General features: G+C 36.5%; 1 protein-coding gene across 1 annotated transcript; it reads right to left on the reverse strand.

Annotated features, from left to right (window-relative positions):
- Nucleotides 1-364: 364 nt before the first annotated feature.
- Nucleotides 365-4,397, reverse strand: LOC134673085 (esterase E4-like). Its single transcript, XM_063531023.1, has 3 exons — nt 4,171-4,397; nt 2,015-3,291; nt 365-789 (listed from the first exon to the last, which is right to left on the reverse strand). Exons 1-3 carry the CDS (start codon nt 4,345-4,347, stop codon nt 366-368), a joined length of 1,878 nt encoding a protein of 625 aa, XP_063387093.1. The 5' UTR covers nt 4,348-4,397; the 3' UTR covers nt 365.
- Between the last annotated feature and the right edge of the window lie 14,734 nt (nt 4,398-19,131).

Genomic DNA, 19,131 nt, shown 5'->3' on the forward strand with positions numbered 1-19,131 from the left:
TTTATTTTATGTTTCGTATGTTTATAATACAAAGTCATAATATAAATTATTGAATTTTTTTGTTGAGTGGATCCTGTACGGATATGATGGTCGTTCTTGTCTACGTGACAGCGTGATAAATCGGTGTCCGTCACTTTCTATCCCACGATATTAAAAAGTGACGGTTATTTTATCACGTGGATAAAGATGGATAAAGCCATAACATGCCGGCAGGGCTACTTTAGATGCAACGGGTAAAGCGGCTTTAAACATCTATCTATAGGTGATTTAGTTATCTTTACTTTTATTTCTCGATCTCTGCTATTTGTTGTTATTGCAATAAAATTTTTATATTATAATTAATAACTGTGTATGTACATATTTATTTAAAGTTCTGTTTTAGAATTCTTCTTTTCTAACACGGGTTCTTCAGTATTTGACACATAATCGTCTTTTGGTAGACTTGATTCTTGTTCGTTATTTGAAACTTTCGGTTCATATTTGACAGGTTCCCTTAAAAGAGTTTTGTATATCTTTTGTTCTGCAACATTGTCGCTATCCGGTTTAGTCGTATCATCCTTTATTTCATCTTCAGTTTTCTTCGAAGGCTTCGGTTCTTCGATAACTATTTTCGGTGCTTTAGGATTCCAATAATGTTTGTCATAAACCTTGCTCCAGAAATTGAATCCATCTTCAAACAGGTTTTTGTCCATAACCAGGTCGTTATCAATTTTCAAATAGTTACGATCGTCATTTGTGTATGTTTTCCATTTGATTTCAATCAATTGACTTTCATAAGCTGTTGGGTCCCTGGAAAAATAGAAAAGGTAAGTAGTTAAACGCTAAGAAGTAGGCACGAGACGTAGGGTCGAAAGTATTAATTTATGACCCATTTCGTACACAGTGACAATCAATATAAAAGTTACTAGAGACCTGATACTATTGTCACTGTGACAAGGTACAAAATGGGATATAAATTAAAACTTTCGACTGAACATAAATAAAAATTAATTAAGGAATACATATTACCTACCGCTAAAACGTATATATGGAAATTACTTTACTAAACTGATGCATTGCCGGTGTACTAATTATTTTCCGGTTGCATTCCCTAGTGAAATAAATATGTTGATTTATGGGTTTACACTTGCAGCAATTACACTTTTTGTATTATTTGTATTGTACAGATTTTTTTGTATTAAAATAACTATACGCTCACACAAATATTAAAACACGATAGCAAATATATATACCTATTGAAAATATGGAATAACATGGCCGAATATGTCATGGCATTTATAAGTGTGTTTGCATTTATAAGAATTTTGGCGTTTATAGGGTTCAAATATTTTTCGGTTTATTTTTTTATACATTTATCAAATAAAGTTTACCTCGTATATTAATAATGGCTGTACCTATATAGGACAATTCGTATATGCAGTTTGGTTCAAACAGAGGTTTCCAATTGAATAGTCTCTTTCTGGAAGCATCCATGTGAGTGAACAAAAGTACTCCTGGTTTGTGCAGTGTTCCAGAAAATTTTGAATTTCAACTCGACTTTCCGGAATTCGACTGACATAGAATAATACGTGGATTCAAATTTCAGTAGACTTTAATAATATTAAATAACAAAAAGGAAAAAAGCTTAGACGCAATGCAATGCGTGGTAGGTTGATGAGAGACTTTACCAATGTCATTGGCATTGGATTAATTAGGTACCTACTGTTAAAAAATGTTTTATACAGTTTTTTTAACAAAATGGTTCAAGTCTCCCATCTGCGTATGATTTTCTGACTCCTTCTAGGTGTAGATGCAATATGTTTGCAGTTATAATTCGAAAACATCGTCACACGCGGTAATTTGCAGTCACCTTCAACCGACCGTAATAGCACTAATAGCATTCACTCACATGAAGAATTCCTGAATTACCTATCCTAAACGTGTCTACTCTCTCTGTGTAGTGTGACTGATATTCGAATAGGTAGATCCTTTTTTATAAGACAACTTAATGTGAAAGGGATATTACAATACTTACTCATATTTGACGAAATCAGCCCACATCATAGTCAACCGGTCTCTCGTGGTGAGGTCACTGTCCTTATTCGTAAAACCGTAGAAATCCAAAATGTACGCCGTCTGATCTCTGTGACTAGCTCCTGTTATTTTGTCCCAGAAAAAGTGCTTAGCATTCAAATCGCCAACGTATGAAAATTCATATAAAAACAGTGGCCTCTCAGTCCTTTCTGCGTGTAATTTAGCTGATTTCAAGATTGAATACTTAAACATCGAATCAGAAAAGTAATCAACATATCCTTGTAATGTATCATGGGATACTTCTTCTCCTTTGAAATATTTATCTTTTATTTCCTTGATAAAACTCTCTTTTAGCTTATTATCGTTAAATACTAAGTCAGCGGGTAAAAAGTCATCGAGTTTTTCGTTCATTTTCTCACTCCACTCGTCAAATTTAATAGACCTGCTCAGTCCTTCCATATTAGCGAATCCAGTCAAGACGGCCAGTTGTTTATTTTTACCTTTCTTCATAATATCTAATGGAGATTCAGTTAGGAACGCTTCAACACCATCGTGAACATTTTCAATGCAAGGTGAAAACCCAAACGTGCTATTGGGTAAGAAAAAATTATGACCAGTTGCAGTTAAATTCTTGATCGGTGTTTCCAAATAAAATTCAGTTAAATCTCTTAGACTGCCTGTATCTTTATAACCAACTGCAATCGCCATGTTTCTCGCTGTGCTAACTGGATCTCTGTTGATAGCAAAAGGCGATAGCGCAGATCCACTTTCAAGTATTAGTTTATCGATTAATCCATCAGTAGTATCAGATAGAGCTACGAGTTCTGCCATCGCCGCTCCAACACTAAATCCTGCAATAGTCACTTTCTTGGGATCCCCGCCAAACTTGGCGATGTTTTTATTGATCCACCGCAATGCAGCTACTGTATCTTTCAAACCAGCATTACCAGGTACTTCTTTGTTGCCAAGGCAAGCGAATCCTAGTACACCTAATCTGAAGTTAAAACTGATGACGAGAACATCCTGCCTTGCAAGGTAATGAAATTGCGCCATGTTTCCATTTCCGCCCGAAAATGCTCCGCTGTGGATATAAACTATTACTGGTACCAAGTTATCGTCCGTGGCAATTTTAGGTACCAAAAGATTCATAACTAGACATTGCTCTTCACCGTCGATGATAGGCTCTTCATCTCCGCCAGTAAGGTATGTTTGGAAGCATCTTGTGCTTCTAACTTTTGCGGGTATTACTCCGCCCCATGGTTCAGATGGTAAAGGAGCCTGGAAGAATTACATAAATTTATAGTTAGGAATGTGGATATGTATAATTAGTAAATTGGGCGAAACAAGATTCCCTCGATTGGAGTTGGAAGTAATACTATTACTTAGTTATAATAACATTAATAACTGTCATGACTTTATAGAGCGTACGATCATACGATATGAAAACAAAATTTGCGTTTTGATTAAATTACGTTTAAATACATCTGTTAAATCAGTAGGTAACATGGCGTAGCTGTTCTTATTCTACTAATACATCTGAAAACTGTCTTTTGCATTTTTTTATATGTAGGATGTTATTTATGTCAATGTTCAAGAGCGTGTCAACCAAGAAACTTATTCGGCTTCTAAACAAGAGGCTTCATTACAATCAGAATACGCCTCGAGGTCAAGTAATATATGTATTGTTTGGTTAACTTAATAACTATGAGTAAGGAAATCCTCTAATTCCTTACAATTCTTCAGCTAACGGTCCATTATTTGCTTTTTTTTATTACCCGCTCACGACGAGAATTTTATTATTCATCTTTACATTATTCAACTGGTGAAGTACCTAATATAGGTTTCCTGATTCAGTTCTATATGTATTATGTATATGCTTATTTCCTAGAAAATGTGATGCAATGCATTGTGTGTAACAAGATATTCCATGTAAAGCCCTCCATATTGGAATTCGGGTTTCAAATTGATTCTCGTTAACAATTTTCGCTATATTTCTATTGTTGCGCATTGTTTACGCACCGTGGCGCATTTGTTTAAATACTTATTTAACTCTTACAACAGTAATGTTTAAAACGGTTATTTGAACGAATTCAGGGTAATATCATACTCTTATGGCTTCTCATTAGTCATAGTTATATGTATTATAAACAGATTTACCTGGAATCGATCTTTCCCCTCCGGTACACTTGCATACGGCACTCCATAGAACTCATAAAAATCACCGTTCCAATATTTCTCTCCCTCCACACCGCCTTCGTCTAAAATCACCACTTTCTTTTCTGTCGTCCCTAATACAGTACATACTAAAAGACAAATTATTATAAAACGCAACATGTTTGTAAAAATCAGATTCTAGAGTGTTTATCACTAATTACAGTTGCTAACTGATAGTGAGATTACTTTATGTATTAGGTTTTTGTTATCACTTGTAACTCCCTTAAAATAGATAAAGTTAATCTAAATCGTGAAATATCCATTAGTTGCGTCATCTTCACAAGTTTAGATGCGAAAGCACAAATCATAGGTACTGAAAGGAGCGACGGAATATACGATATACCTATAGACGAAGCCCTTAGTAATTTTTTTACTCTGAAAAACGGTCCACGTAACTGACACTTATGATACATCTGAAAGTTATCCCTTCTCCATAAATATAAATCAATACACAATTACCCGCTATAAAAGTTTTTTTTTTCTTAGCCTGTTTGTGTGTCCCACTGCTGAGCAAAGGCCTCTCCCCTGATTCTCCATGACTCCCGATTTAGCGTTTCCTCCGGCCAGTTGTTAAGGAAGGCGTCAAAGTCGTCCCGCCATCTCCGCCTGGGCCTGCCCCGCCCACGCTTCTTAAATAAAAGTTTTAAGTTTTATAAAAGTTTTAATTGACTAAAATAAAATTCTTTATGTCAAACCTCTTACGCGCAGTTCAGTTGATTATTCGCATGAAATTATTTGTTATACGCTCGACTTTCAAAAGACCTACCTACTTAATAATACAGATGTACCTATATAATAGTAGCTATGTTGGAAAATCCGTTCATATTCTCGCGTATCATCGCAAAATGTTCGTCACGTTTTAAAAAGCCTCTCAGCGTGGCTTCAAAGGCAAATCATCCGAAATTCATTAATAATGGAGGTAAAAGCGGAGCCCAAAACCATGGATATGAAACGTATTTTATTATACAGGAGTCGGAGAGGAAATAACACAGATAGGGAGTGCAAAATATATATTACCATAAGAAATCCGTTGCGGACACATTTCTGGTGTCCGGTGACCGAGTGCTTTTAGAGGTTCCGACCGCCTTAGTGCATCTTTAAACATTATAGTAGTAGTAGTAAAACACTTTATTGTACAAAAATCAAAACAAAACAGGAAAAATAACATTGGTCATTAGTACAAAGGCGAACTTATCCCTTTAAGGGATCTCTTCCAGTTAACCTTTGAGCAATTGAGGGAGAATTGGAGACGGTAGGCATCCGTACAGTACCAACATTATTCTTACCCATTCCCATAACAAAGAGATCATCTAATTTACAATAGCATAAAAGAGGTACAGTCAACGGTAAAAATATGGGTGTAGACAACTTACTCAAAAATATGTCCCATAGTTCTTAATTCACTGACATAAGAGTTATGGGATATATTTTTGAAATGATTTGTACACCCATATTTTTACCGTTGACTGTACGAGCTTCGAAACTATTTCTTTTGAGGAGACATGTCTACTCTATATACCTCACAACGCTCTTGACTCCATGCTTCCAGTAGAATTCAAATATTGCGTCTTGCGCAGTTGTCATATAATTTTCTCATACATTTGCGGACATAACTATATCTGTTTCTGCTAAATGTTATTAAAACAATGAAAACTAATACAAGTTAAAGGTGGTACTAGAATGTTATATCTTACCTACCCATATACCTACCTACCTTAATACCTACCTAGCTTAATGTAATGTTACCTACTTTAATGTTCATTTCAAGCTTCAAGTTATTCTAGCATGTTTATAATAAGAACATAACTTCGGATGCATGGTGGCGATAAAAGGGAGACCTGGATGACACACTAGAACGGTCCGGGTCCAGGCCCAGGCGTCCGACACCTCATTTTCTATAGAAAGCATCACTTGATCACCGATCATAGAAAATGAAGTGTCGGAAGCCACACGGCCCATTTTATCGCGAGTCATAAGGTGACAGTCCATTTCCAATGACAGCTGCATTACTGTTCATTTTAGTATGGAAATTGACAATGACAGCAGCGACCCGTTCAGTACCGGGAGTGCAGCTGCGGTTAGAAATGGAATGTTACCAATAGGTATTTAACTGTGTTCTTGCGACTCTTGAATCATATGGCAGGTCCACGTATCGTACCGTGTAAAAGCAGCCGCTTGCCTCTTTATGCGGAATATATTCAGTTTAGTAGGTTTCCATGTAGACCTGTGCGTGAAATATGGCGGCGCTGCTTTTCACGTCGACTTGTAACAAATATTATTTATATTTCGCGTGCTAACGTATTGTGGCAGTTGGAATTCAATTCCGCACGGTGTTAGGGTGTCACATTATTTTTCTAGAAACGTCTAGTAGAACCGGATTTAAAATCTGGCTCAAGAAATTTCTAGATTCTTGCTACCTCTCTCGCTGTTACGTACTTATTATTTATACGGATATGTAGTTGAAAACAACTTTCTCACTACAGATACATTAATTAATTAAAATCTTTACAGCGAAGCATTTAGAAATACATAATTATATAATCTTAATTGCGGTCCCATTTAAAGCCGCTGTCTCACGCAATGATTAAATTATACCAATCTTCACAAAGAAGTCCCAATTACGTAAGAAACGGTTAATCGTAATCAGAAGTAACCCTATTAGAGAGCCTCATTAGCAAATAATTCAAGCGGTTTGAGAATTATACTATCGGGTGACGGGGGATGGGTTAAGTTAGAAGTTATTTTTTCTAATCGTTGGAGAACGATGCTCTTACTCGTAAATAAGGGAGGGCAGAAGGACCGTTTTTGGCCACTTAACATTTGAAACATGTTATCATACCGGGTGTGGCCTGTAACATGAGCAAATAATTAAAACATCGATTGTACTCCTCAAACGGTGACACTTTATTTCTACAACTTTAAAAAATTATGAAGTATTTAGACTCCCTATTTTTCATACAAAATAAATATTCTCTTCAATGGACGCCATCGCCACGCCATATCATTGTGATTGACGTTGCTTATCACGCCTTAAACATAACAAAATTCGCAATACATTGCGTCTTAGAATAAACTTAGAAGTGTATTAAAAATCAAACCACAAGTTATTTTTAAAAGTCGCTGAACAAATGTGAGGAGTACAGCCTACAGTTTAATTTTTTGCTCATAATAGAGGCCACACCCGTTATATTAAGACAATAGATTGGTCACAATCACAAACGGTACTTCTGCCTAACCTACGTACCCCTAGAACCTTTAGCTACTCAGTGTGGTAGATTAAAGTTTTTAGTGATGACTACTTCCCGTGAAATGGAGTAAGGTAAGGCTGTCTATAAACTAACCCAACCATGAAGATTGTACGGATGGGGGCACTCCTCTTTTTGGATATCCTTGAGTTGGCATTTGTACAGCAGATGACGTCTTGTAGTTGATATGATGATATAACATATATATATATATATATAACACACACACGGTAACAGTAATAATGAAGCCAGATACCTACTGGCTTGTCTATGGTGAAATATATGAGGCTTATCCTTCGGAACTGGTTTACCCAATATACCGGCAGATGGCACTGTTACAGTTGGCAAAACTACTACATCACGCGAACCTTTGTTCATTGTAGTATCCATAAGACATGTTTATGTATATTTTTGGGATTTTGTGTAGAGATAGTTTTATCCTCTAGCCGCCCATACGTCAAACCTTGCCAAGCAAAATTAAATTTTATTTTGTCAACACAAAGTTCAAATTAGAATGGAACAGGAGACCTTTTTATAGATCTCTGGGCGACTAGAGGTTATTCATCTTGTTTATAATTAAATTCGGTGTTTGTTTGTTACCTTCCTTCCCCTTCGAGATCTAAGTGCAAAATTGAACAAGGCTTTAACGATCACACGCGAAATGAGCTCCGGAAAATCCGGCGATCCCATAGTATATGACCTATATTTAATATATGATGATGTAAAGTTTACGAAGAATCTTTGAAATGCCAGTAAGTAATGGCGAAATCTAGTCAATCGAAAGTTATTTATTCGCTAGACCGTAACATTGTAACTATTAATATAAATCAGAACTTAATTTTGCTTTTATTTTTCGTAGCGCAAAAGAAATACCTCAGGAGGCAACTCATAACTCATTCCACATTCTGCTCGTCTGTACGTAGATATATTACAAAACATTCTTCGAAAACGAAAAGGTCACATATTTGGCTAATCAAGAGCTAGAGCGGTACTCTAAAACATTGTGAAACAGCTGTGACATTTAAAAAACACTCCTTAAAAATATATTCCACTTGCATCTCCCAACTTGCGCCCGCGGTCCTACGGGAAATTACCGCTTCGACCAATTAGAGGCACCTCGAATAAATTGTGAGCTAACACTCGGATATTTTTTAATTATATGCCGTAACTCTGGACCTATTCGGTAATTTGTTTCGCCAATTCGTTTTGTTGGATTAAATTTTAACGTTTCATCCGGATTTTGATTCGAGTAGCGATATAAATTTTGATATGTAATGTTTCTCGTGCTTGTTGTGTAAGAAATTTTTTGGGTTTTATTTTGATTACATACATATGAATATGCACAAGACATAAATAATTCATGATATTATTTCTTCAATAAAGTACCTAATAAGACTTTAATGACATCATCATTCTTCATCATTCGCTTACCCTTATCCCATTCATTCGGGGTCGGCACATGCCTTTTTCTTCCATACCTCTCTCTCGCCAGTCATCTCATCATTCACTCGCGTTCGTTTTATATCATCTCTCACACACTCCATCCACCTTTCCCTCGGTTTTCCTCTCCCGTTATTTCCCTCCACATTCATTCGTAATACCTTTCTCGTCACATGACTTTCATCCCTCCGCATCACATGCCCGTACCTCGCTAGAAGTTCAATGACATAAATGATATTATAAAGGTAGATGCAAACGCAGATCGTCACCCAAAAACTAACAGTTAAATAAATATACTGCAGTGAACACACTCGCGAAGTCACAACAAAGCCTGTTTGCCGACTTAAGCCAATTTTCCGACCATAAAGTTTGTGCACACGAACGCTCTCCGCTGAGGCATAAACCATTTCTGTGTTTACACCTGCCTAGGTATTACTGGGTTTTAGCGGCTAAGGAAGTATAATAAAAGAGAATTTGTGGGGCTTAAACACAACTGTTACGGTTATGTATTTTTTGTTAGTTTGCAGCAGCTAAAGTGCTATTTTTGCTCAGGATTTTTTTCATGCCAAGTGTAATTTAAAATTACAATCTTAGGTCCTTCATGATTCGGTTTTAAGCATTGATGTGTGATATCTATATCTCCGCAGAATATAAAGGCTTGTGGGTAATGTGGGTTCTTATTTAGGAATGAGTGATGCGCCATTGGCTAATTAGCTACCTATAGAAATGTTTTAACTGTTTTACAATTAACCATTTAAAAATACCTATACTGAATAATCAAGATCAAGCAACATTTTCAATGATCATTTATAAAAAACCGACCAATGCGTCTGATCTGATCTGAACTGATCATATATTCTTGAAAATAATTTTGGTGTAACTGTAAAGTAGGTATTTTATATCTATTAAGCTTTATTTCAGATTTTTCACAATTTTACACTCTTAGCAATCTTAAAAATCTTAATGTTTCGTAAAAGAGATTGGCTAAAGACAATAAGGTTAATGATAACTACTTACCCCCTTATTCAAAAAACTTTATGAGCCTGAGCCTTTAATTATGTTTTACCCCTTTCTTTCTTACAAATACCTTAGTCAAAATGACAGATAAAGACAAACGATTCATAGCTAATTCAAGCTTGCATTGCGTTTATGAGTAACGCCATCTGTTTGGTTATTTAAATTTACTTCCACAAAACAAAAGCAAACCGACCTCCCTGTATATCAGGAGTTTTCCTCACGGACATTAATTCCAAGCGTGTGAAAGTGTGGTAACTTCAGAATATTCTCAAACTCGCTGCGGCGGTGACCACACGACGGCCGGACACTAATTAAATTCGGCTACTTTCCGAGTTCCACCTGGAAATGTTGTTACCTTTATATTACGGTTGACGCTTGAAGCCTGAATTTGGTTTATTTTTGGGGTATTTAGTTTTTACTTGTCAATGTCTATTCTGTGTTGTAGGCATAAGTTTAGAATGATTCTCTAAATCATTGCCGAATGTCATTTCACAACCAATTATTCGCATGATTTCATTTTGAAATGATCACTTACCATCTTAAAGTATCTTAACCCAAATGCGAGAACTCGCATGCAAGTTGCATTACATTGCGGGTTTTGGCCGTCTAATTTTGACGGCACGCGAACTCGCATGCGATTTTAGTTACATTGCGGACTGTTTGTTTCATCCAATTCAACCGACCGATCAAAACCGGCAATGTAATGAAACTCGCATGCGAGTTCTCGCGTCGTCTAAATGAGTTATCCCTACAGTCGTCGACAAAGTTTGGCGAAAATTAAGAGATCTCTCAATACTCAATTCTCGCCATATTATCTCACCATGGTGTAAAAAGTTTGTTTACACTGATTTAAGTAAGTATACCTAGACATTTACTTTTTCCTACAATATTTCATTACTAAATTTAAGTAAGTAACTTAAATAAAACACTTTTTTCAATCATTTTTGTAGCCCACACCGCAAAACATTCTCACATAAAGGTACGCTTCCATTCAAATTTTTCTCGGATTGAGGTTGCATTTTCTCGCCGTCTTACAACATAAAGACGAAGCAAACAAAACGCGACTTATGAGTGGTCGCCCCGTGGGAAATAAGAGGTGCGACGTCCTATATATTTGCACTGCTCTGACCTCACACGAGTGCGACACGGATCTAACATGAGGCTGTTTATCAGGGAGGTATTTCGTTTTTCTATGAAAAATTTAATTAAGTTAGGTAGAGTAGCGGGTAGCGGGGCGCTAAAAGTAGGTATACCTATGTCACCCTGGAATACTTTTCCGAGTATTCCTCTACGCTTTCAAAAGTATATAGGGGTCATTGCGTCAGTTCACCGTCCAGTGCCTGTTTCCGTCCACTTGGCGTAGTTGTCACAAACAATTTGTGTATACTAATTTCAAGAATTTCAAGAATTGCGTATAATATCAATATATAAGTAAATATATATTAAAATTATACATAATTATTTGTGGCAACTACGACAAGTGGACGGAAACAGGCACTGGACGATGAACTGACGCAATGACCCTATGTATGTCATAGTCTCAATTGTTCTACCTCTACGTACGTATAGAGATATAATTATCCTTTTTTAGGGTTCCGTACCCAAAGGGTAAAACGGGACCCTATTACTAAGACTTCGCTGTCCGTCCGTCCGTCCGTCCGTCCGTCCGTCCGTCCGTCCGTCCGTCCGTCTGTCACCAGGCTGTATCTCACGAACCGTGATACCTAGACAGTTGAAATTTTCACAGATGATGTATTTCTGTTGCCGCTATAACAACAAATACTAAAAACAGAATAAAATAAAGATTTAAATGGGGCTCCCATACAACAAACGTGATTTTTGATCAAAGTTAAGCAACGTCGGGAGGTTAGTACCGGGTGACCGTCTTTTTTGCTTTTTTTGTTTTTTTTTTTGCATTATGGTACGCAACCCTTCGTGCGCGAGTCCGACTCGCACTTGCCCGGTTTTATTGTTAAGTTATTAAAGATAAAATATTGAATAACATCTGTACCGCGTAGCAGTCAGGTTCGTGACTCTAGTGTTATAAATAGAAACCACAGGGTAACGGAGGTAAATACTAGAGGTGCAATAAACATCTTGCCTGTTTATGTGTTATTTATCTCATTAGCCTGCAATATATTGTATGGGACCGATTCGGATTTTGAAATAGACATCTATTAGATTAGATATCTTTTAGACATCACCAAGATACGATAACGATATGTTTAAGATGTCCTGTCAAATTAGACATTTGCGCGATTCTGGAGTTACTCTTGAACGATTTCCACAGGATATGACTTAGAGATCCAATTCACATCTGATAGATATCTTACTGCATCTAACGTAAAAGTGACATTGGTTGCCTGAATTGCCTGAATTGCGCTGCAAAAGAGAACTAGTTGATCTAAACCAGCGGTCGGCAATCTTTTAGCAGCCTTTTAGTTGTTAACGGAGGTGACGCGGGCCGTACTTTGTTAATATTTATGACTTTATGAGACTTTGTCGTTTGTCACTATTACATACAAAATAGCCAAGGCGGCACTCGGGCCGCAAGTGACAGTTTCACGAGCCGCATGCGGCCCGCGGGCCGCAGGTTGCCGACCGCTGATCTAAACTATAACGTATCTAGAATGGATCTAGTACGTGTCGTCTCTTGTGAATATCTTGAAGTTCGAATACGGCAGTATAGTAACAACACCAGTCATGGGACATTTAAGAGAAAATTTGGAGTATTTATGATATTTCCCTTATACATGTAAATGGTCTACCGCTTAGCGTGTTAAAAGATGAAAGTCCTATCCGTCTTCATGTTTTAGGCGTGTTGTATCAAAGATACTGCAATTCGTTTCCACATATTTAACAAATTAAAACTATGCTTTTTTTCTCCAGTCATGGACACCAAAGTTCCAGTAATGGGCCCCCGGTAATGGACGTGGATCCAGTAATGGGCCCCCTATAATGGACATTGTTCTATCAGTATAAAATATTGAAATGGGGAATAAATTACGGCAAAATAAAACAATTTTTGGTATAAGCTTTTATCGCTGAATGTATTTTTCTTTCCACAGCCAATTATTATTGTATTAGATCCATCGAGACAATTCTAATATACCCTAACACAATTAGTTAGGGTTTAATGCGATAAAGTTTCCATGGCCACCTCCTGTCTCCATCATCAGATCAGGTCCATGTTATCATAATATTGCATTATCATCCGATTTGCATACTTAATTACGTACTTACACAAAATTTCAACTGAATCGGAAATCGAAAAGTGGCTCAAATTCAGCTACCAAGATTGGACCCACACTAACTAACAGGGCAAGTTAAATAAAAGTTTGGAAAAACGATATTAATTTATCCGAACTCCGAGAATACCTCCTGAGTGACACCTCTTAACTACATTTTATTTCTGTATTGTTTAAACATGAAATTATGGCATAGCAAGCATCATTCTGTCATTTGTCCCATCATAGGAGGTACGCAGTTTTACAGCTCCTATAATGGGATTGGGCCAAATACCACTATTTTTTTACATCTGTGGAGTCACGACATTGTGTGTTGTATACCTTATCTCATGGTAAATGCAATTAAAAAACATATTCTAGTTTTCATCAAGTATTAATTAATTAAAATGTAATAAATTAACTCACCTCTCTTAGCGAAGTTGTTAAGAATTCGTAGTGGTATTTTTTTTCAGTGACACGACAACTTTTAGGTTTACGCCAATTTCTTAAAAAACAACCAAATTTAATAGAACTTCAAACTGAAACAGCTCTAGGACTCTTATTTATGATAATATACAGCCAGTGTTTATAAACTACTTTTAGATACTTATTTTAGAGGAATTATGTTTTTTTGTCCCATTACTGGTTCCACGTCCATTATAGGGTCCACTACTATATATCTTGAATAGATGATGAATTTATCGTGGGTAGTCAACGCCGATTTCATGTCATTTCATGCGATGCGAGCAGGCCGCGAGTAAAGAAATCAATAACAGACTCAAGGTCAAAATCTGCTTTGGAAATGTTTTCAATTAGAGATTTTTATTATTTATTAAATTATTGGCAAATACATTAAATTGTATACGAGGGTCAAACAGAAAACTGTGTTACGTTTTTCCTGTAGACATACACAAGAGTTAAGGGCTATAAATGTTAATTTTCTTATTTAACCCTATAATATAATAATAATATAATAATAATAATAATATGCCCGCAGGGCAGCTTGTGGCGAGCTGTTGGGGAGTAACGACCCCACGGACCCGAGTGCTCCCGAGAGTCGGTCAGGGTCTCCGTCTCCGGCGTGTCTTCGTCGGTCGGAGTGGACCCCAAGGGGACCCGCAGGACTCTCAGCTCTGGCTTGCCTTAATTGGCCGTCCAGAGAGGAGTCGCTAGAGCTATATGCTCCAGGGGTGGAAGTGAAAGATGCATAAGACGCGAGTTGGCACAGTGGCTGGTAATAGCCACTGGGTAGAAAGCGGCGCACACCTCTCGACACCCCTGAGCCGCTCACACCGATGTTGCCCCTGGTCGTCTTCACGACGGCAGTTTCAGGGGCCCATCTAGTCAGCGGCAAGTCACCACCTGCCTCGATAACGTGTGTTAGCATTGTTATGGCAGGTGTCCGAACTCTTTACAATAGCCCAGTCTCATAGTCCACCCAAACTTCAATCCATAGACCAGTATACTATTCACTTTTGCTACAATAGTCCCAATGCCTGCTGAGACCGGTTCATGGATGTCTATTGTTGCGCCTGTGAACGGGTTCCAGCAGGCGTTCTACATGACATTAAAGCTCTCCAAGGGGCCTCTACGTGTTGGATCTGTATCCCCACGCAAGCCTATCAAAAGACCGGGATTTGTAGGCCCGTGAATTCCAAAATAATAATATAATAATATAAAATAATATAAATCCACGTGAAAAGGTCCTCCTTTTATTTAGAGAACTATGATAAAATCATTACTTGCATGCTCACATCACAAGCCGTTAACTATTGCCCACCAGGAGAGAAAACTAGTATGCTCGCGCAAACTGTACATTTTTCTCTCCTGTGGGCAATGGTTAACAGCTTGTGGGAATTGCTGCAAGCTGCGGTAAAAACACGTTAAAACTTCGTATACTCCATTACCAAAATTGGAAGGCAAATAAAACAACAGGTAATATCGGCAGTGTAATAAAAGTAATGCAAAAATTCACCATTCAGAAACACCACTAAAATTTCCACACAAAATCCGTTCTTTTACGACATAAGCCGCTTGTTGGCACTCTACGGGCCGCCATCAAAATAATCGACAGTTGTAAAAAACAAACGATGACTGTAAAAAGCCTAAAAAGGTGCGTTCAAAAACATCAGCCCTTAATGCAAGTAATCCGATGGATGTTGACCTTTTCTACCGTAAAAGTGAACGCTGCCGTGAGAATCAGTCGGATGCTGGTCTTTTGGGTAGATTTAACACATGCTGAAGTCAGAACGGCTGACACAGTCAGTAGAAACAGGCAAAAATTGGAAGCCGAAATTCATTAATTTCTTTTTACACCTGGTTAATGTGACCCAAAAGAAAGAAATGCAAAATATAGTACCTATGTGTAAGTAAAAATTCTGCTTATCCCACGACCTTTGTTTTCAAAGCTTCAAAGCTAAACAGAACACACACAATAAACAACAAAAACAAAATAAACAGAATTTCTAAAATTGCCTGTGGCTATTTTTAGCCACAGGCAATTTTGTTTGCATTGAATTTTGGGCGTTTTTAGAATTAGAGTCCGTCACGTAATGGAATTCCACACACCAAAAAAAAATTTTTTTTGACTAAAAATGGGTTGAATTAAATCTACTATTTATATATTTTATGAAAATGTTACTTTCTTTCTATATAAATTATTTATATTCCTAATAAATCACTTTAAACTGAATGACAGCGAATGTGACGATCCATTACGTTACAAGTTTTAGGCAGGTTTTAAGTGAAGATCGGAGTGTTTTAAGTGAACCAGTTTTTATTTATTGAAATACAAAACAATATTAATTTTCTAAAAACTAATAACAACTGCAATACTAAGTATTACAATAAAGTTATTTAAAGAAGTCTTTCCAATACGTCACATTTTTCGTTTCAATTGTTGCTTTGCAATCATTTTGTTATAAAAAACGTAAGGTAAAGGTATTATAAAAAGTTGTTTTTAATAATTATCATATATTATTCTTGCAAATGAGATCAAAATCAGTATCAATTATCCTAAAAATTAATATAAATTCTAATAAAATCAATCACAGCCACAGTAGGACAAAGTGACGTTATGGACCATAATATCGCGTTTAGGAACTACATGAAGGGTTTACATGTGCGGAAAATAGCTACTTAATTTAATACCTACTTAATGTTGTACTAAATTAAATAATTTACCTATTATTATAGTTTAACTTAACAGATTTTGAAATTTCCTGCAGTAATTATGCTTTCGACTGCAGCAGTATTGCAGCACGATAATACTGCTGACTGCATTACTGCTACAAAATCAAAATAGATGTTGCTGCCCAGTTTTTTGACATTTGCAGTTAGCAGTATTGTCGTACTGCAATACTGCTGCAGTCGCAAGCATAACCTGCGCCTGCCAGCGTTTCTTAGGTCGAGCCGCCACTGGTGCTAAGTAATTACTAGTAGGTCGAGTAGTTAGAAGAATATAGCTAGAATAAAATTATTTGTGTGTTTTTAATATCACTCTACCTACTATATTTTGGCAACTTAAACTGACGGCATGTAAACCGTGCATTTTCATTCCATACGTCACGTTTTTTTGTTCCACTAATACATCACGTAACGTTTTGGATGTGACGTAGGCATGCCGGTTGGTTAATAAAGCGAAATAGCGGTCTGATCGTTTGAATTTTCTTAATTATAATTATTTGATATCATACAACACATAATAATCTAACGTAATTCATAAATATTTAGTCAATAATTGACTCCTTATCTTCAGTTTAATTCAGTTCGTTGTGGAAAACAAATTTCTGCACAGCGTGACGCACAACCTACACTAGCTTTTTTCGAGCCCAATTGCCTTGCAAAACCTAAACACCGGGTAATTATAGGAACATAATGTTACGAACATGTAAAAATCCGTATGATATTAGTAGATTTTTGCTACTAAGTTGCTAAAAACTCCGTGACGTTGGTGGAAATTTCCACTACGTCGATATTGAAGGACAACAATAAATTAAACTTTAATGCATATTTTTACTTTAGGTGCTAAAAAATAAGGTTTTTAATAGATTTTGGCTGGTACGATCTTATCACACAACAACCAGGTTCGGGCCTAGATGGAGGCAGATATATAATATTTGGATCCAAAGTATGCAAAGTGTGCATGGGACACTCAAAAATCATCTCCCTTTCTTCAGTTTTTGTACATTTTCTTTACTTTAAAGTACCATTTAATCAGTTTTTTTACCATAAATACTGAGATAATAAATCACTTTACAATTTTTGTATACATGTAGTACACTTTAAAACAGTATTTGACGGTAAAAAAGTATACCAAAGTCGTAGGACAGTGATATTTTACCCAAATATTTTTTTCCGAAAACGCCCTTTTAAGTTATCTTACCGTTTTAAGACCGGCTATCGTACTTTCCTAAATACATAAACATATTGTACCCCTTTAATAGATAATATGGTAAATAAAAAAGATGCATGGATGGCTTTATCCATCTTTATCCACGTGATAAAACAACTGTCACTTTTTAACACCGTAGGATAGAAAGTGACGGACACCGTTTTATCACGCTGTCACGTAGACAAGAACCACCATCATATCCGTACATACAGTATCTACATATATACTTAGATTCTGCACAAATAAAACTGATAAAACTACCTTTCAGACTGCCTCCTGCCATGAAAGATTTTTCAAATTTCGATTCCTCTCGGTCATGATTGATGACGTATTTGCAGGGTGAGCTGTGATTGGCTGATTTTGAATTTCGAAAGCATTCGTTCTAAATTTGAATAGCGAGAATGAAACGTCTTGTTGAACATTCTGATTTGGGCATTAGGGATTCATTAGGTTCTTTTATAGAGAATGAACTTTGTATTTCTAACAAGTATTTTTCTGGAATTTTAAATATATGAAACAGAATTTATATTAAATTTTTAATATTTGTGTAATAATATTAGTACTAAAAGTACTTTGTGAATAATTATCTACTTTGGGGCTAGTGAAAAAAACTTAAATTTAAGACTAGAAATGGTTTAAAGAAACTCCTTAGACTTGAGACTGCGAATGTTGACACGGACATATTTACGATCCCGCGTAATTAAATTCAACAACTATTCGCTTCCATTTAAAGCTATTATCAGATAAAATATGGACGAAATTAAAGATAAATCCTACGTTATGTTAATTTAAAATGCTTTAATTAAAGCCATCCTTTTAGTTTTGTAAGTTTGATAATGTACTAAGTAATTACGAAGGCGATATAGGACAATTGTTAAGGTCGCCGGAAGACGCTGGATGCGGGTCGCTTCCAACCGGCACGTATGGAGGTCCGAGAAGGAGGCCTTTGTTCAGCAGTGGACGTCTTATGGCTGAGATGATGATGATGATGATGATAGGACAATCACTATCAGTTATATCGGAGTGACCAAGGTGCTCGAACATATAAAAAAGTTTTGTTCAGATATGAACACCTTTGCCGCTCTAAAATATATCACGGATTTTGATTTTCGAAGTGTTATGTTTTAAGGTCACATAAACGTTGAAAATATCTGGTGAAAAATATTGTCAGTCGATCAGGACAACGTGTAATCCGTACCTGCCGTACCTACTAGCTACGACAGAAAATCACAAAAATTATAAATTAAAAAAATCTGAATTGTTCCATTGGATTAACGAAATAAAATTAAATGGAACAAATAGAAATCACCAGCATTTCTACCCGTGGCAGACTACCAGTCTGTATAATAGTACATTATTGCAGAGGCCGGGAAAGGGCAATTCGTGGATGAGCTTCGATTTTGTCGGACGACGCGAAGCGGAGTCCGACAAAGAAGACGAATCCACGAATTGCTATTCCTGCCGAGGCATATATAGTGCTTTTCTCCAAACATGCGAGGAAATAGGTTAAATTATAATTATTTAAGCATCAAATCAAACCTTCACATCCAAAATGTCAAAAACAATTTCCCTCTTTAATTAA

The sequence above is a fragment of the Cydia fagiglandana genome, chromosome 18 (genome assembly GCF_963556715.1).
Source record: "Cydia fagiglandana chromosome 18, ilCydFagi1.1, whole genome shotgun sequence".
Lineage (NCBI taxonomy): Eukaryota > Metazoa > Arthropoda > Insecta > Lepidoptera > Tortricidae > Cydia > Cydia fagiglandana.